Consider the following 19655-nt stretch of genomic DNA (forward strand, 5'->3'; position numbering starts at 1 on the left):
TAAAAAAATGCATTTTGTACCATCTTCCTGGAAAGCAATTCAGCAGTATATCAAGTAAGACATTAAAATTTCACAAATTTTGACACAAGAACCCCCAATTATTCCCCTCAATTCCTAGAAATTTATTCTAAGAAATCAAAATAAAGAAGCAATGTATGTAAAATCTTTTTCAAGTAGTATGGTTATAGTTGAACTATCATTTCATGGATGATTGTATAATTGTTTAAAACACTTGTGATGTGGTATAAATACACAAAAGGTTCATGAGCTTAAAATGAAACAAGGGACACAACTATATAGACAATATGGTTACATCTACATACATTCATGTATGGGAATAATGTGAGAGGCCACACAGAAGTGTACATAGCTCTTGTTTAAATAAAGAAGTTATAAAGGTATCTTTGCTAAAATTTGTAGCATTAATTATTTTTAAAGGGAAGAGAAGAGAAGACTGAGAGGAATTAAAGAATTGCAATAAACAACTTCATTGTCCCAGAGCCTCCTTACTTCAGATCATTCAATACCTACAGTGAGAAGCAACCATATCAAGTTATTTTTCAAGCATTCCCATCTTCCTAAAGGGCTCACTTGCAATTGGAAGCTTTTGACTAGGCATTCTTTATACTTATTATTAATGGACTTCTTTAACAAGAGCTTCAACAAGTTTGGGTGCTCAAACATGAGTCACACAAAATAGAGACCACATGGCTACCTTTTATCTCCTAAGTTTAATAAGGAAGCAATAGGCAACAAGAGCAGATTTCCCAAGTTCCATGCTACTTCCAAAACCACCACCAATATTGCATATTACCCACAAAGACAAGAAAAAAACAATTACCAACACACTCCAATAGCGTAATCTGGCGAGCCACTGTTCTTTGTACCAGAAAAGGAAGACCAGAGCCACTTCCTGATGTACACGAATGATCCAATAAATCCTGTGGTTTAAAACAAGGAGAAAAACTATTGAGCAACAGCTCTCACTTCAGAGTGTTAGCAAACACGATAAGGTATCTCACACGAAGGGCAGCAACCTGGGATATGTGGACCATTAGCATGCATGGAAATCTCTACTGGAAGGATTGGTTTCATTTCTCAGGAATACTAGAAATTAGCCCTTTCCCTTACATATGATAGGTTTTCCTGATGGATAAGTAGCTCTTTCTTTGTATTCAGAGTTTTAGAATAAAATACATAAGGAAAGAAGTTGAAGATGTAAATTAAAAAAGTCCAAGAAGCAGGGCTGAGTACAGGGGGGGTGGTAGAACACATAGCAGGTGGAACATAAAGGGAGGTGGGGAGGAGTCCTTTCAACTCCAAAGCTGAGTATAATTTACCATATTCTGCTTTGTTCACTAAATATCTGTCAAATGATTCACTTCAGTTGCCATACCAATAAGGAACTCTAATTAGGAACAAACAAATTAGGAATAAGGAACAACAACTCTAATGTGGTTTGTAAAAAAAAAAAACGACTCCAATGACCATGAGGATCATTAAATAGGGACACTCAAGCAGGAATGGGCTGCCTAGACGTAGGTTTCCTTTTAGGTGGGTGAACAACAAAAGGGTCGCTAAATTAGCACCTACTTGTCATTTATGGATCACAAATCAAAGAAGAAAACAAATAAAACTTTCATTAAAAACATCAAACCAGCACTCTAAAGTGACTTCTACAAATAAACATGTTGGCAAAAAAAACTGCCAATCAGTTCATTCACAAAGTTTCCCTTCGTACTCTCAGCATAAGCCAAGAAGCAAAGTCTTCTGGCATCAGAAATGGATTATCTGTAATAAACAGTATTGTGCCCGTGGTGATAAAGGCACGGTTGCAGTCATATGGAGTTAATATTCCCCAAAGTTCATCCATTCCCAAACATTTTAGCTGGCCTATTAAAGCAATACATTGATTTGTGTGAATTTCATCTTCTTTCACTTCCTCTGAGTACCACCGTGAAGTACTGCTGATCGGCAAAATTACCAAAAGCAGAACATCCAACGGAAGAAATTTAGAACCCTTAAAAACCACAAAAAGGATAATCAACAAGAAAATGAGAGTAGATGAAATAGAGTTTCATATCTCCCTAACCATTTTCTCTCTTGCGGTTCTTTTTTCTCTTTATTCATTCAATTTTTTTTTTTTTTGAGAAGAATAATTCTGAAAATTAAACTAATGTGCTGTTTTTCACAATGTATAATCCTGCTTCTAAATTCAGTTGATAAACTTAAGGGGGATGGGGAAAATCAAAACTAATAAACATCTACTTCAACTCCCAGACCCCAAAGCTTCTTTTACAAAGTAGGCGAGCGGTTTAGTGAGGATATGATTTGTCTAGTCATAGAAATGGGCATATTGCTTAAATAAGCAAGTATGTCGACCAATAATGACAACTTGTTTTAAATAGCATTCTATGCTGTGTTATTATATCGTGATACCCTGTCATCTGACATGGTTGAGTTTAGAAGATTATTTTGGCATACATTTCACTCCTCTTTCAAAATTGTAAAAGCTTTCTAAACAGTAATTTACACAAGATATTCTTATTATTGCCCTTGGCAATTATTTATGTTAGCAGCTCTAAGGAACGAAGTTCTAACTAATCTATTTTAGAATCTTGCTTTGCTAAAGCTTTGTCAGGATTCAACCTTACATCTTCTTGCTACTAATTCAATAAACTCATTTAAATTTCCTTAAAGCTTGAAATAGACTTCTAAGTATATAGCTAACAAAAAAATTGAATTTCTCTACTTCTCAAAATGAAATGTCCTTATACTATATCCTCTTTCCACAGTTCCACTGTACCACAATTTAAACACTAAATACAAGGAAGCTACCTAAGATTACTTCCTCATTTTCATACCAGAAAGTACACTTGAATGGCGGCCCAGTGAAGGGGCAAGCAGTAGGATGAGATGTTTCCCAGCCTGTATCAGTCAATATCAAACGTTGTGACAGCTTGCCAAGGGTGGGTCCTGCAGTTGTGCAGATGTAACACTTGAGCCGCTAAGGTGGCCACGGGTGAAAGGAAGTCTTCTCCAGCAAAAAAAAAAAGCTGCAGGCAAAGTGTAACTGCAGCACTACCAGGCATTTTAAAGATTGTTGTCTAGCAGAACAGGACTTACAATAAGGTGATTTTGGATGTACATGGGCGTGGCATTAAATAACACTGAATCACATTAGAAAGTTATTACTTTGATTGCCTTTCAATTCATCAAATTGTGACAAGGAGACAGTCTCAGTTTGGTATTGCTGTGTTTCCCACACCTCTCTAATACCCTCAAATCTCAAAATATTTTCAAAGTTGGCATCTGATTCAGCATAATATCAATGTAGAATGGCACTACTTTTGGACTTCATGGTAGCCTTCTATTTATAGCAAGTGATACCTTTTCCCACTTAAAGTTTAAAGTTTCTTTAAAATGTACACTTGGCAAACAAGTTTTTACAGTTAATAAAAAGAAGACAGTCACAACTTAATGCTAGTTCATCGTTTTAAAAAGATTAATTTTAAAATGTATAAATACAATAGTTTCTAACCCTGTGCTGTCCAGTAGCGTAGTCAATAGCCACATGTCGCCACTGGGCAAGAAAGCTGTGGCTAGTATAACTTGTTATAGGCTCTAAGTGCAAAATACAAACAAGATTTTTAGAAATTAGTTCAAAAACAAAAAGAATGTAAAATTTACATTAATAATTTTTAATTATCTATAGAAATAATCAAACTTTTATATATTGAGTTGAATATATTTTTAAAATTAATTTCACCTGTTTTTACATTTTTGTGTTGGCTTCGGGTTTTTTGTTTAATTTTTTTTTAGGGTGGCTACCTGAAAATTTAAAATTACATAGATGGTGCACATTTTCTATAGGACAGCGTCGGTGTAACCAAATAACTACACTCCACAAGGGGGCAGCACAGGAGCATAAACAATTTAATAGCTGCTTTTTTTGGATGTCAAGTTTTATTAAAGTCTTAAATTACAGGGTATTGAAATAATCTAAATGGGAAACTGATTTTTAATATTAAGCAAAAGGTGACCTTTTTTTAAAAAGCACTGTTATTGCTAAAAGAGAGTAACAAGACCACAAACTCCAAATCCCTTCAAAATTACAGGTAAACTGGGCACAGTGGCTCAAACCTTTAACCCCAGCACTTTGGGAGACTGAGGCAAGAGGATGGCCTGAGCCCAGGGGCTCAAGACCAGTCTGAGCAACATAGTGAGACCTCATCTCTACAATAAATCAAAAAATTAGCCAGGCATGGTGGCACATGCCTGTGGTTCCAGCAACTTAGAAGGCTGAGGCAAAGGATCTCCTTAGCCCAGGGCAGGTCGAGGCTGCAGAGGCCATGAACATGCCACTGTACTCTAGCCTGGGCGTCAGAGTGAGACTAACTCAAAAAAAAAAATTATAGGTAAATAAACCATTCCCTGTCCCTTTTCCCTTACTCCCCAATAAAAAGCAAGTAACAGGTATCTACTAAAATAAATCTCCTCTCTCATGTAAATGTCTGTCTAAAATGCCTTTTCTGATATGGGGGGGGATTTAACAGGTGCCAGCAGATCCTTGCTTAGGACACAAGTGACCAACAGCAGGTATATACATACCCATCACTCATTACAGGACAATGTACCAAGTTCGAAATATAAAAGTATTTTATACTTTTATAAGAGTCACCATGCTGGGAATTCCCTGCAGGGTCACAGACTTACCGCTAAAGTGCTGTCACCAACATTAGTGGTGATGAGCCCTTCAATGGTGCCGTACTCCACGTCTCGGGGATTGAGGCGTTCTTGGTTGCGCCTTTTAAATTTTCGGAGAGCGACTCCTAGTAGGCAGGCTAGAAGGCATACTGCAAATACTACAGAGAGAATAATGAGGCCAACCTCCAAGTGGAAATTCTGTGTGCCAGGAAAGGATTTCCCTGGAGATGGGGGGGAAAGGGAAAAGTGTCTGTAAGGATCACTGTTTACTTATTATTCAGCATAACCAATATCCTAACAAGTGGCTCCTGATCCTAACCATACGGTCTTTGCAAGTCCACAGTGTTAAAACTAAAATACTTACTAATACCCAGCCAATAGCCCGGCCATTTTAACCATCATTCAACTAGACACAACTGGAGTTCGAAAAAAAACTCCACTGAGATTCAACTCTGTTAATGCATGTATATAACATGCTTTTATAATGCATGGCATACATCTTTGATATTACTCTTATTAACTTACATTTGGTATGTTTTATCATTAAGCTCTTACAGACAGACATTACGCTACAATATCCCTATGAGAAAGTGCTACCTACCTAAGTCAAAAACCAATTACCCCTCTGTGGTCTCTCTTCAACATATCTTGGATATCTATTGTTAAATTCTCTTTGACCTTTTAACACCACAATTTCTGCCTAATAACCTATTTATTAATCTGTTCACTTACTTCCTTATACACATCCATTCTCTGATTCACTCCTTCATTCAGACCCCTTAGTGACCTTATGTCACCAAGCCCTGTTCTTTGCTACATATGCCTTACTCCTTTCTGTGTTTCTGATCCCTGTAGCAAACCCATCTCAGGCCTAACTTTCTCTTTGTATTTCTTTCAGGCCCAAATAATCAACAGCTTGGCACACATGATACTCCATAGTACATTTCAATTGTATGGTAAAGGGTAAAACAAATAAAATACAACATTAAATTATAAATATTGTGGCCTCCTTAATTAGATTAGAAATTCTTTAAATTAAAAAAAAATCTATTAGCCGGGCTCAGTGGCTCAGCCTGTAATCCCACGCCTTTGGGAGGCTGAAGTGAGTGGACTGCCTGAGCCCGCGAGTTCGAGACCCGCCTGGGCAACTTGGTGAGACCTCATCTCTACAATAAATCAAAAATGAGCCGGACATGGTAGCGCGTGCCTGTAGTTCCAGCTACTTGGAAGGCTGAGGTGGAAGGATCGCCGGAGCCCAGCAGGTCGAGGCTGCAGTGGCCGGGAGCGGCCACCGCACTCCAGTCTGGGTGACAGAGTGAGACTCCAACTCAAAAAAAAAAAAAATCTATTAAAAAATCAGGGTATAGCAGAGTGTTCTGCAGTTTAGAAACTTCATGCTGTTGATATCATATTTTGTGTGAATGTAGACATTTCTTCACCTTCATTTACTTGATTAATAAAAATATTACTCCCAAAGTCTAAGAGTAAAGTTTATTCCATCAAAGATCCTTTTATTTTTAACCATTTAAATAGTTGATCTCTCTTTTTAAAACCTTCTTTTATTATTCAACACTATTTGCTTATCAGAAATTAAACCTTCCTTATAGGGCTTAAAGTTTTACATCACTGTAACTTCAAAATTGCTATAATATGATCATGTATCAACTTTTTTGTTCTGCTACCTCCCTTGCTGGCTGACATTTCTAGTACTGAATGCTTCTAGTAGTTCCTCCTGCTCCACTCTGGTTTGTTTCTTCATTTGTGACAGCAAAATTAAATAATCACACCTATTAAAAATGTACCATATATTGAGAATAAATTTGGTCGAAGCAAATCTACATCAACATTTGCAAGGACTTTAAAATTGCAATTTAGGGTTCATTTTATAGGGAAACTGTTTCCAAGGAGGACTGATTTCCACATAAAAGGGAATCTGTATTGAATACAGTAGAGAGAAGATTGTGCAAACTGCAGGGTTCATGTGAAATCTCATCCTGCTTCAAGTTTCAGTGATAGGTCACTGGGCATCAGATATGGTAGATGAGGTTAGTGAGCCTTCCTTCCTCCCCTTCCTCATAAGGAAGGAAAGCATTTCACTCAGGCACCAGTCTTGTGTTCCATTTCTTCCCTACACACTTGACACAGAGATGGGTACTTACTAAGCAGAATTATTTCAGAAATTATGACTGATATCATGACTCCTTAACAGAAAAAGGTATCAGGAACTGTTCACCTATTCATGGTGACCAAGAGAGAACTGGCCAGCCAAGGCATCCCCGAGGTAGCTGTATGTTGCTTACCCTCCCCAAAATGTCCATTTTCCTTTTAGATGCCAAAAGGCTGTCCCCCTTTCTCTTCCTCACCTAGAGTCATCTTTCTCGTGGCCTATTGCCTCTGGTTCAAAGAGCAGGAGAAATGTCTTGTGACTACTTAGATGTCTAACCCGCAAGGACTCAGGATAATACTAACAAAACCCCTTGATTAGAAACAAAAAAGTCCAGGGAACCTTTAGTGGGCAGCTGGGCCGTGATGTTCCTGTTGCACCAGTCCCCTTGGCAGCACTCCACAGCTTGGCCAGGAGACGGTGGGGTCTTACAAGTCATCTTCCCCTGCTCATAGACCTGGAAGCAGCCTTTCTGGTAGACGTGGAAGCCATCGTTGATGCTCAGAGAGGAAAAGCACTGCTGGCCTTCACAGTGGTCCTCACTTCCGCAGGAGAGGCCTTCACATACGCACATGTAAAGTTTGGGGTTGACCTTGGGCTTCTCATCTACAAAAGAAAGAGAGGAAGGAAAAACAAATTACTACTGGGGTCTGTCTCCACTGGGATAATGACCACTACAAACACCTTCATTGAACACAGTCAAGCTGAGCATCCCCATTGGCCATGTCCACATTCTGTAAACTTGTCACTTGGTCACCCCTCAACAGAGGAATAAATTTATATAAGCTTGTCCCTTTTGGATCATGCTAGGCCAAAACTGGTTATCATGTGTCTACAGATATCTGAAAAATGAGCTTTTCCCACTGTGATTTTCACGTACCTTCAGCTTGGTGGGCTCTTGTGTCCCAATTCTTGCATCAAAATAAAATGTTTTACTAGCACATAATGTTTATCATCTTTTTTATACAAAAAATGGCCCCTATATATATCATAGCTATTAATACCAGTTCTTGCTAGCTCTGTACAAATCTCCATCAAGTAGTAAAACAAAGAATGCTGATGTATCTACAGTTACATGACTGCTTCAGAAATATACTACAAGCTAAGTATCCCTTGTCTGAAGTGCTTGGAATTTTTTTGGATTTGGGGGGAATTTTTTTAGATGTTTGATTTTTTTCAGATTTTGGAATATTTGTGTTTATACTAGTTGAACATCACAAATCTGAAAATCCAAAATCTAAAATGCTCCAAAGAACATTTCCTTTGAGCACTGTGTCACTGCTCCAAGTTTTGGATTTTGGTGCATTTCAGATTTCAGATTTGGGGATCTGGGATGTTCAACCTGCAATATGAGAGTTTGCAAGAATGTACAGTCTATAATTACAAATCCATATTATCACTAGTTCCAGCTATACACTCAGACTAACTTTTCAGTGGTAACACTAAAACTTTTAACATCAATTAAAATGGGAAGAAAGAATAACAAAATAATAATAACTTTCAGCAGGCAGAAAAAAACTTGGTGCCAAATATTGAGGATGGGGGCACAAAGAGACAAAGGAACTAAAACAATGTTTAACAAATAGGGAACAGGTAGGATCAAAGGAGCCCACACCTGATGATTCCAAGGCATAATGGAAAAAGAGGCAGAAATGTATCATCAGGAAAGCACACCTAATCATACCTCTTAATTGTCTCTTTCTCAAAACACGTATCTGCAGTTTCATTTTCGTATCCCTCTTTTCCCCCTCCCTTGTTGGAATGATTTGTTCAGTCTTGCTAACCCCAACAGTTTCCACTAGTAGGGAAGGAAAGTGAAGATAGAATGTGAACAACCAAGTCCTAGAGGCCACTAATTAGTTAGCTGAGACCACTTTCCCTGCAGTATTGTTCATATAAGGAAATTCAGTTTTCACAGATTCCTCCCAAGGTCCACAGCACATAGAGGTTGCCTTCTAATCCTTGAACCCTCAGCAGTGGGTCTGTGAGATAAATGCTTCTTTCTTAAAATAACAGGTCAGGTGGCTGTGCTTTCCAGAGAAGACCTTAAGGTAAGGTCTTTGAAAATGTCAAGTTCATTTACACAGATTTGTGTGGGTGTGTGTAGAGATGTGGGTTATCTCAAAGAGAGAAAAGTGTTCTTAATCTTTCTTCTTCCCTCTTCAAAGAAGTGGAAAAATAGTTCACTGCCCACTGTAATGTGGGTGCCTCATCCCACAGAGTAAGTGCATGCAGACACACAGACACAGCCTTCTATTTATAATTGACTTGCCAGTTCTTTTGAAAACCACAAGGGGCTCATCCAAGAGCAAAGACATGCCTGAAAGCAGAAAATCCAAAATAGCCGCTGACAGTCTATGTATGTCACCAGTCTCACCCCTGAGAATCAAGAGCTCTCAGACATTCTTAATGAGTAAAAATTTTAATGAGCAAAGAGATAGTCTTTTTGTTCTCTGCCTAGAGAAATCCAAAAGAAATTCCAGCACCAATTTATTTCTATGAGCATAAGAAACATATATATCTGTTGACATAACCCAGCAAAAAGTTTACACTTGCCAAAAAGAGAGTTGAAAGATAATATTTCTAGGGAGTCTAGACATGCTTGCCACTTTTGAATGGCACAGAGCAGACTGTGGGCTGCCAACTATGCTGCCCAACAGGTGATGATTCTTTGGAGGGAAGTGGACGGGTGGGGTGAGTGGGAAGCGTTTATGGTGCCACACTGATTTGTTTGTGATCTGTAGCAAGGAATTGAGAAGACTATTAAATAATGCCATTTGTGTAAATTTGAACACAGACATATTTCAAAACCCAAATATTTTTAAAAGATCATAGATATCCAAGGATATATACCTAACACATTAAAGAGTATGTGCCCATTGACACTGCGTTGGGGATGAGGGGTTAGTGTTGGCATGAAGGGGCAAAATGAAAATAAAATAGGAGGGGGCTCATGGACTGATAGAGGATTGAGGAGTATGGTTTACTCAACTCACTTCACCTACAGTCCACTAAGAACAACAACAATCAAGTAACTCCAGACTAGAGGGCTCTGTCGTCATTGATACTATAGAAATGGACAGTCCAGGGTACCAAAGAATTAATGACACTGTGGTTTTAATTTTAAAATGTCAAATAAAATAACAACAATAATAATGTATCTAATGTGCTCTCAGGAGTAAATTCTGTTTTTAAAGTTCCAGCCCAAACTAAATTCCAAGTCCACAGATGCAATAAGGGCCACCTCCCTTCTAGTTTTTGACAGGTCTCATTTGCTGATAGTATGACAGATGCTTGAACAGTAACCTAAAGAACTTTGCCAGGAGTGAGCACCCCAAGTAAATACCACCTTTGGCAAAACTCTGCAGTGTACATAGGCATAAAGCAGTATTGATTGATCCTAAATCAATACTGCTTTATGATCTTGATCATACTGCTTTATGATCTTGATCAATACTGCTTTCCGATCTTGATCCTGTGATGTCATAACCTATGTCAAAGGAATTCTTTTGTTTACTAAATATGCTCCTTGAACTTTCATATACCTACAGTAGTTGCACACAGAGGACCAGGGCTGTTAGCTACCTTTAAGTTGGCGATTTTTTTCTGTACAATGTCAAAAACCAAAGTTTTCATATCCTACCCTCCACAATCAAAAAAAGACAAAAGGCAGAGGAAGATGGCTGTCAATGATACTAATAATTAACATAATCTCTGATAATGGGGAAGTGCAGGGCCTTCACCAATTTCTCTTTCCTGTTGTGTTCCTAATCCAACTTTTAATCTTCTTAATTTGTATATCCTCATATAACTAATTATCAGAGTCCTTCGTATATTTATTTTTACTGACACCCAAATATAAAAAAGACTCTAAATGCCTAAGAATATAAGAATGACTGCACACGTATGCACGCTCACACATACACACTACTCATTAGTTAAATGCCACTCTGGCAATTTCATCTGACCTAGTGGGGTAGTTTAAAAGATTTTCTGAGATAGAATTACTTAAGTCAATAAAGAAAGTTAAAAGCAAGGGAGTAGCATTCTCAGAGCTTAATATCCACACTTCTAAGGAATACAGCAGGACTCAAAGTGCTCATGACTCACTTTTTTATTCTTGTCAAACTTAGGAATAACTATGACATGTGTGGACCTGTGATATTTTATGTGGGGTAGGTGTGGGAGTCGTGGGTGGGATTCCAGAATGATCATAAAACCCCTTCAAGGGCCACAGAAAAGAGTGTGTGTACCCCTAATCTCTCAGTCTTTGATGGAAATACAGTCCACATCAAGGAACAACAAGGAACAGATAATCGCATTCTGTGACTGATTTTCAACAGCACAGACAGGAAGCACCCTATCTGATGTGAAGTATTTTACACTTGCCTGTGCAAATAACCAGGAAGCGCCCTGGTAGAAGGCAGCAAGTCTACTCCACCTAATTGACATTCATTTGAATAATTCAGTAATTTAAATGTCAAGCCAGAGGTATTCCCTGTCTGCGGAGCTCACCCACATTGTTTGTTCTAGAAGGCACCTCCCGGCATTACTCAGTGTTATGACTGGCACCGTATGCCCTTTGTATCACCAGAACCGGGGCCATGTGAAAACATTCATGGCCTGGGCTAGCTGGGAACAGCAGGGAGTTCTGACCACAAATGGAGACTGCCTTGAGGATACCAACCTCCATGGGGAGGATTCAGGGCTGGCTCCGCAAACCAAAGACGCAGGCTGGGAATCCCAGGAGTTCACCACGACCAGGTCTTTAAAAAGATTTTTCTTGTTCTGGGTGATACACAGCTCACCATCTGGACACACCTACTCTGAGTCTAATGCTACACTAGCAAAGGAAGAGGCAGAGCAAAGAGCATCACGAACTTTTTTTAAAAATCCGCAGTTTGGGATAATCTTGTACTTCATAGTAAAAGTACTCACACTTATGTTTAGTGGGATTTCAACACTCACGACACCATAAATTTATCTATCTCCACCTACCCAGTCAAGCACTCTACAATGCTTTAAGCACTTAAACTGATTATCACTCTAAATAGTGCACAAAAACATTTCCCACTAAGGTCTTTGACACAAAAGACAAATGAGAAAATGCTACAAGTAAACCAACCCACAGCTATGATCCAATCTAGAGGTCAGCAAAAAAAAAAAAAGGTTGAATTTTTTTTACAGACTCGCCTCAGAGTAGCACAAATAATAATGCAGAAATTAGACTGTAATTATAAAAAGTCCAATAGGCAGAATTTGTATAAGCTAAAAAAGGAACTCAAGTATCCCTGGACTCCTTCCAACAGTCTAAACAATTCATTCATTTGAAATGGCAGCTTATATGAGGTTTATAGATTATGGGAGCCCTTCCATCGCCTCCTAATCCGGGAGCACAGTTTGGCATCTCTCCAGAATCTGAAAGCATTTAGATCTCTGGCATTAAACAAAGGCTTAAGGAAAGATTTTGCAATGCTAGGTATCATTGCCAGCAAGCCTGCTTCTAAGACAGAAACGCAAAGGTCTGTCCAGAATGCCTGGTGAAGGGCATTTGATCCTCTGGCAAGAAGGCAGGCTATATGCTCAGGGATAAAATACACCAAGTGCCTAAATGACCTCTCATTATCAAACACTTATGTTGAGAACCCAAATTACATTTTTTTGTTTTTTTGTAACAGAAAGACTGATACTTAGTAAAGTTGTAAAGCCAAGAAGAAAATGTATTCCACAAGTTATGAGAGCAAATAGAAGCATTCAAATGAGGTCACGTATAAATTAGAATAAAAACAACAACAACGAAAACTTTCAAGATTTTAAGACCAGATGTGTTCTTCCTCCCGTGCGCCCTACCTCAGCAAAAGGCATCCCTGTTCATTCAGGTGCATAAGCCTAATACTCTTGGGCTTCCATTACTCTCAAAATAGAGATCATAGTCATTAAACCTGGCCTACAAATCCTGGTTGACCTGGTCCCTGCATGCTCTTCAGCCTCCTCTTCAGTCCTTAAAAGTTCTTGGAAGGCCTCGTCTTCCCTTCCTGCTTCAGGAGCTCAGGTCCTTTAAATGTGGTATTGCCTTCACCATGAATTCTTATCTCCCTCTGGGCCAACACTCCCTTCACCTAGTTAATGCCTATCTACCATGCAGATCTCACCTTACATGTTATTTCCTCAGAGAAGTCTTTGTTCACACATCCAAATGCAAAGAGGAACTCCTTTTAGATATGCTAGTACTTGTATCTGTATGGCTATTAAATGTCCAACCCTTTCCTACAGACTGTAAGCACCATGAGGGAGAAAACTGTGTCTACTTCGCTCCCTGTTTGTTACATAACCCACGGCAGCTCAGTACTTGGATGGAGTACAAACCTGATGAATATTTGCTATGGAATAAAAGGATTTAGAGGTGGGAAGAGACCTGGTGCTGGTTTTCAGAGCAGACAGAGCCCATGAAGTCTTTAAATGTCAGCCCAGATCTTAAGGCAAAGGCTTAGTCACCAAGCCAGCGTGTCTGTGCAAACCATTTCGTCCTAGAGAAGAAATGATTTGAAATATCATCACATATGTTTACTTACTTGGGCTCACAAGTGTAGAAAATTAGCACTTTTTGTGGTGCAATAAGTTTTGTGTTTTCTTGTTAGTTTGGTAGAAGAAACAGGTAAAATATAAGAGTTCCTAAAATAAGGAACTATTTAATATATTCATAGAATAGAAGGGCTTCTGTGGGAGGTCCTTATTTGGATGGCTGACTTGAGGACTTAAGGCTACTGTGATCAGGATCACCAAAACCCAGTAAATGCCTTCCTTCAACTCCAGTCAGTTTAGAGGGGTCTGTGCAGGGCTTGGCGGCTTTGCAGAGAAAAAGCTGCCCCACGTCTTTGCTGCCATTTTTTTCCCTATCAGTGAAAATAATGGCACTTTCAGCAGGGAGTGGGGAAGAGTGAATTACATCATTTTCCCCTTCTCACTTTGCTGAAGGTGATAAGGATTCCTAAGTCATCCTGCATTTGAACTGCTGAAGCTGAGGGGGGAAAAAAGTGCCATCTGTTTATTTTGTGTCTGGGATGACTCCTTGTCTCTGAAATAATCCCTGTAAATTAAGCCTATTGCAGCAGCCACACCTTCTATTTCAAAGCCAAAAAACTCAGCCTGTGTTCAAGTGACTAACAAATTAAAGAATATTGTAGGGTAATGACCTAAGACAATACCGGTCTGTTTTTTTCTGTGCTTTTTATGATTCTCTGAATGTAGCAAAGACTTGCCTTTAAAAAACGCAGCATGTCTGTGAAGCAACTCCTTAATATGAAAGAAAATAATGACCCCTTTCTCCATTTTGTCTTTAAACTTCTTGAACCTCTGTTTCAGAGAAACAAACAATTACAAGGCCTAAAGGGAATTATCTACTGAGGAATACTTTCAGAGGCCCAGAAAATGCTCTCATCTGCATATAGGTATGTCATTGCCATGTCTAAGTGAAGTTCCAATTACAGGGAGAGTAACAGAGTACCATAGCTTGAAAGAAGAAAAAAGGTTCCAGTGAAATATAAATAATGCAGAAGTCATTCCTTGTTTAGTCTTTTCAGAAGAGAGCCAGGAATGTGTGGTTCCAAGTACTGAAGGTCTCAGCCTGGAAATTCTGTTCTTGGTATGGGAAGAAGTATTGATTCTGTTGGCTCACTTTTAGTTGTCTCCCCTATCTCCTTGGGCTAACCAGGGAGTACATAGCATTCTAGCAAGGGTTTCCTAAATTGAAAACTTTTGGTTTTACAAACAAACTGAAGCCAGTGGGTGGTTCTAGTGCCCAGTTCTCCAACTCAATTTCTCCTCTTGCATCCTACTCTACCGCTTTCTCCAGTATTAAGGGACCAGGCCTCCTCCAAGGTTGCCAATCTTGGCTCTGGTTGCCATCAGCAAGCCTCTACCACACCCCTACACCCTTTCTGAAAACTTTCAAACCTCATATACAAACCCTTCAAAAATTGGGCAGGGCTCCAACTTGTTTAACAACAGTCTTGGAATGCAGCCTTTAGGCACTGTGCCACTCAAAGCTAAAGGTGAAAATGTTCTGATTTAGTTAAATTCCCCTACCCTAGCTCCCTACCCTTTTATACCCCCAGAGAAAAGCATAGAAGGAGCAAAATGATTTCTAGACTATAGTAGTCCTCCTTTATACACAGTTTCAATTACCAGCGGTAGAACGCAGCCCAAAAATATGAAATGAAAAATTCCAGAAGTTAACAATTCATATGTTTTAAATTGTGTGCTGTTTTCTGATTGGTATGATGAAATCTCACATTATCCAACTCCATCTTGCCTGGAACATAAATCATCCCTTTTTCCAGCATATCCACAATGTAGATGCTACCTAAATATTTTGGCTTCATAGAATGGAAAGACAGTACAGCAAGCCCCCCCCTTTTACCCATGGGGGATGTGCCACTAGGTTATCAGATTAACTATCCTGGTATTGTAGTGCTTGAGTTCAAACAACCCTATTTTACTTAATAATGGCCCCAAAATGCAAGAGTAGTGAAGCTGGCATATTGTTATATTTGTTCTATTTTATTATTGGTTATTGCTGTTAATCTCTTACTGTACCTAATTTATAAATTAAACTTTATCATAGATATGTACATATAGGAAAAGACATAGCATACATAGACTTCAGTATTATCTGTGGCTCCAGGAATTCACTGAGGGTCTTGGAAAACATCCCCCATGGGTGAAAAGGGGGCTTGCTGTACTTTCTTTCCATTCTATGAAGCCAAAAATATTTAAAAATAAAAATTAAAAGGGGTAAAAACTTGGAGCAGAGTCCAAGTCTCTGATATTGCTACTTCCCTACCCCCCAATTTACCCTTTCGATTCCCAAAGCCCCACCAAGTCCAGAACTCCATGAAAGGCTAATGAAGAAAGGAATCCCATGTCTTCAACCCCAAGAATACATGCCTGTGCATGCCTTTATAATTTAATCTTTGTTTGGCATATCTTCTTTCCCCATCAGTCTAATTAATATTGCCCAAAAGAACTCATTAATTTCCAAATTCAACACACTGAAGAAGATTGGTTTATCAGTCATAGAATAGAGTCCTGCAGTCATCATAAGACAGGTGAATTTGAGTCATATGGAACTCATTCTTTTTTACCTTGAGCCCTGGTGCCTACAATCCAGGTAGAAACAGAAAGCATCTCTTTTAAGTGCTGTGAACCAGAACTGGCTTTTCAAATACACAATTCCTTCCCTTCAATCTGTGCCATGGCAAACCATTCCCAGCTTCTACAATAATCTTGGACCTTGGCAGAAGAAAGCCAGCTAAATCTGAGATGTGTCACGAGGTCACTGGCTGGGAAGCAAGAATATCTAAACACAAATCCAGGCAAGAGTTTCCACAGATTCCCTTTGGCTTTTGTAGCTGCTGATCACTGACAGCCTAAAGATAACCCAAGTATCTACGAAGAGTGACTTTTAAATAGCAGCTTTAATATCGCCAGTCATTTCAGAAGTATTTCCTTCCAGAGTCTGCTTCCATCTGCAATGGCCACCAAACCTGTCCAACAATGGCAAGTCTGCTAAAGAAATGAAAGCCCAGAAGAAGCCGGGCTTGGTGGCTCAGCCTGTAATCCTGCGCCTTTGGGAGGCTGAGGTGAGTGGACTGCCTGAGCCCGCGGGTTCGAGACCCGCCTGGGCAGCAAGATCTCATCTCTACAATAAATCAAAAAATCAGCCGGGCGTGGTAGTGCATGCCTGTAATTTCGGCTACTTGGAAGGCTGAGGCGGAAGGATCGCTGGAGCCCAGCAGGTCGAGGCTGCAGTGGCCGGGAGCAGCCACTGCACTCCAGTCTGGGCGACAGAGTGAGACTCCAACTCAAAAAAAAAAGAAAGCCCAGAAGAAAATGAAAGGAGTCCCAAAGGGGAACAGACAGCTTCTTACATGTTGTGATTCTATCCTGCAATTCTAAATGTGCCCACATTTGGACTACTGAGAAATAATAATCTGGCAAAGAGACATTTATTTTGTAGAAGTGATTTAAAGAGTAGTTGTATAAAGTGAAACAAAATAGTTCAACTCAATTCCTCCCCTTCCTAAAGCTGAAGCAGCATAAACCATGGATGACTACCAGTCAGGAGATTTTTAGGAAAGCCTTTCCCTCCTAGAAGACACTTACACCTCTTAGTCTACTGGACCACTGTTTGGCTGAGTAAGGAGAATGATATGGAGGCTTCAGGCACATGCTGTACAACCACAGCCAGAGTAGCCATCCACTAATCACAGAAGCGCCAAACTGAACTACTCAGAAACATGCTGCTTCTTTTCTTAATTTTAAGCAGGGCCAGAGTTCCCAAGATCTTCCTAAGAACCATTAAAATCTGCTCAGCACCTCTCACCTGTCCACCAAGTGAGTCCACATTGTCCTCAATGGAAGTCAGCCAGGGGATGGTAAACGAGGGACAGGTGCTCAGTGGGCTATTTTCAGTTGCTATCAGCTCAGTCGGGAGCTGCACATGCTCAGTAGGCAGGCAAGTTTTGGTTATGTTTCAAACTCTGGGCAGCCAAGAGACGTACACCTTTCACAGCTGCCAGGGCAACCAGCTGCCCAGTGCTCCTCCCAAGACGGGAGCAAGGAAAACAGTGTAACCTGGCCAGCCAGCATGCCAGTGAGCAAGCTGCACCTCTCATTTCACTGCCTGGGTTATTCTGAGCTGGGCTTATTGACACTCCATGGCAACACAGGAACAAAGGGCCAGCTAGAGGGATTTAAATGTCTTGCCAAAGTTGCTAGAAAAGTCAGCAGCTCAGGCTTCTGTTTTCTTAATAAAACTAGAAATGGAATTATTATTAGATTATTGCTGTTTTTGCCTCCACTGTTATTACTTTATGTGAGCTACCTATAATAAAGTTCTACTCTCTGAACAAAGGTTTTCGGTTGGTTTTGTTTGCCACTATTTAGTTGCTACAGCTGTAATGCCTTTGAAAACGTGGCATGTGGATCTGCCTGGTCCCAAACTGCAGAACTAGTTTTTCCCATCCTTTTACTTCAAATCTTGCCAGACCCTACGATCTACTTCCACCATACCACTCTTTCAAATTGCATGCATTGCCTCTGTGGTAGGTCATAGTCTTTCAGTAGCTCTCCATTGTCTTTGGAATATAAGACAAACACTATAGGCACAAGGCTCGGCCATGCTTGCAGGCCTCAATTCTCAACCCTAATCTCCTCTCATAAATTGGTGTCCCCCGTGGTCTCACTTCTCTGGGATCCACCCTCCACCTGGCTGCAACACGTCCTTCTTATTCCTTCCTTTGCAGGTCTAATACCTGTTCATCCTTCAAAGCTCAGCCTCCCTGGATTGCTACCCCTAATCCTGGCCCTGTGTGGGATGAAGGCCTTTCCTGTCCACTCCCCTAGCACTATCCTGTGACCTTTGTTTTATCTAACTGGACTGTGGCTCCTTAACAGCAGGACCACTTCTTGTTTGTGTTTACATAGCTAGTGCCTACCAAGCTCACCAACTGGTACTTGTATTAATGTATTGATTAAAAGAATACAAAATTGTCCTATACCTGATTCTCCTAACTCAGGATAAATTATTTAAAAAGGTGTGTGTGCTCTCTTATTATCTACTCATCCCAGATCAGTCCCTCTGACTCTTATAATATTATATTTTTTATTACATTTATTGATGGTATAAAAGATTTGCTCTCATGAAAAGAAAATGATAATATTTTCATTAAAAAGCTTGAACATACTTTAGTATTTTTGAACATTTTTGTTTAATACATTGTGGATTATTTACTCAAAGGCCTAATTGGAAAAGATGTTTCAGAAAGATTGTTAGGTCAAAAACAGAAGACAGGCATCGTTGGCTGTGCTTTTGGAATCAAGATATCCAGGTTTCAGTTCTGCCCACCAATTGTGGAAAGATATTTTTAAAATCTACTAGTAAATTGCTGTCTTTTCCAATATCAATCTATTGTTTTGATACTACAAAACATGTTACATCTTTCTTTTTTTTAATTTTCTGGAAAACCTCTTTGTTCAAAACAGCTGGAAGCTAATTAATCAGGTTTATAAGATTGTTTAAAATACTTTAAACAGATTTTTATAAACACATCAAATATATGGATACATCCTTAAATCAACACAATGAAAGATCATTTCCAAAAACAGTGTCTACTTTCACATTGCTCTCTGTATAACATCAGTTTTTTAAAAAAGAGTTTGTCCTTATGTCCTAAATGCTTAGTCTTTTTATGTTTTGCTAATTGTGGTGGCTTTAAGACATCCTTACTAATGTCTCAAAAAACAGTATGAATAGGGCATGGTTCATTGTTAATGATGATGATCCATATATTAAGTATTTTTCCTCATAATTTTGCCTTGGTAAGGGTTGACCTCTTGACAGATTTGAAGAACCCATCTTCACTTTTAACCTCATACTATGGCCAATGAGGAATAAAAGAAGTGTTGATTTTGACATTTTTCTACTTGTGTTTATCTTCTTATATATTTTTTATAAAAATTTTTTTGTAAAACATTTTTGTAAAATAATTAATATTGTAGCCAATCTTATTTACTCATTTGTCTAATATTTATTGAGCACCAATGACATATCAGGCAAGGTCTTACATGCTGGAGATAAAACAATGAGCATCACCAGGTCCTGGCTTCTCATCCTCTACAGCTCACTAAGTGCCCAGCACTTTGCATGTAGTCCCATGACTTCTCAAAACAAGCTGGGTACTGTTATTGTCTCTGTCACACAGTGTGGCAATAAGCACTGAGA

The 19655-nt window shown here is 39.3% G+C and overlaps 1 protein-coding gene across 2 annotated transcripts in view; it reads right to left on the bottom strand.

Moving 5' to 3' along the window:
* The window catches only part of ACVR1 (activin A receptor type 1), a 60910-nt gene that overhangs the window by 34211 nt on the left and 7044 nt on the right, over positions 1–19655 (bottom strand). For both annotated transcript variants that reach the window (XM_008056158.1, XM_021711405.1), the window contains exons 2-4: positions 7214–7477; positions 4717–4928; positions 842–941 (exon numbers count right to left, since the gene is read on the bottom strand). In XM_008056158.1, coding sequence (XP_008054349.1) covers positions 842–941; positions 4717–4928; positions 7214–7477 — 576 coding nt within the window. The remainder of the gene's footprint in view (positions 1–841; positions 942–4716; positions 4929–7213; positions 7478–19655) is intronic.

Source organism: Carlito syrichta, unplaced genomic scaffold (genome assembly GCF_000164805.1).
Source record: "Carlito syrichta isolate Samal-C Ts95f unplaced genomic scaffold, Tarsius_syrichta-2.0.1 Scaffold302268, whole genome shotgun sequence".
Taxonomy (NCBI): domain Eukaryota; kingdom Metazoa; phylum Chordata; class Mammalia; order Primates; family Tarsiidae; genus Carlito; species Carlito syrichta.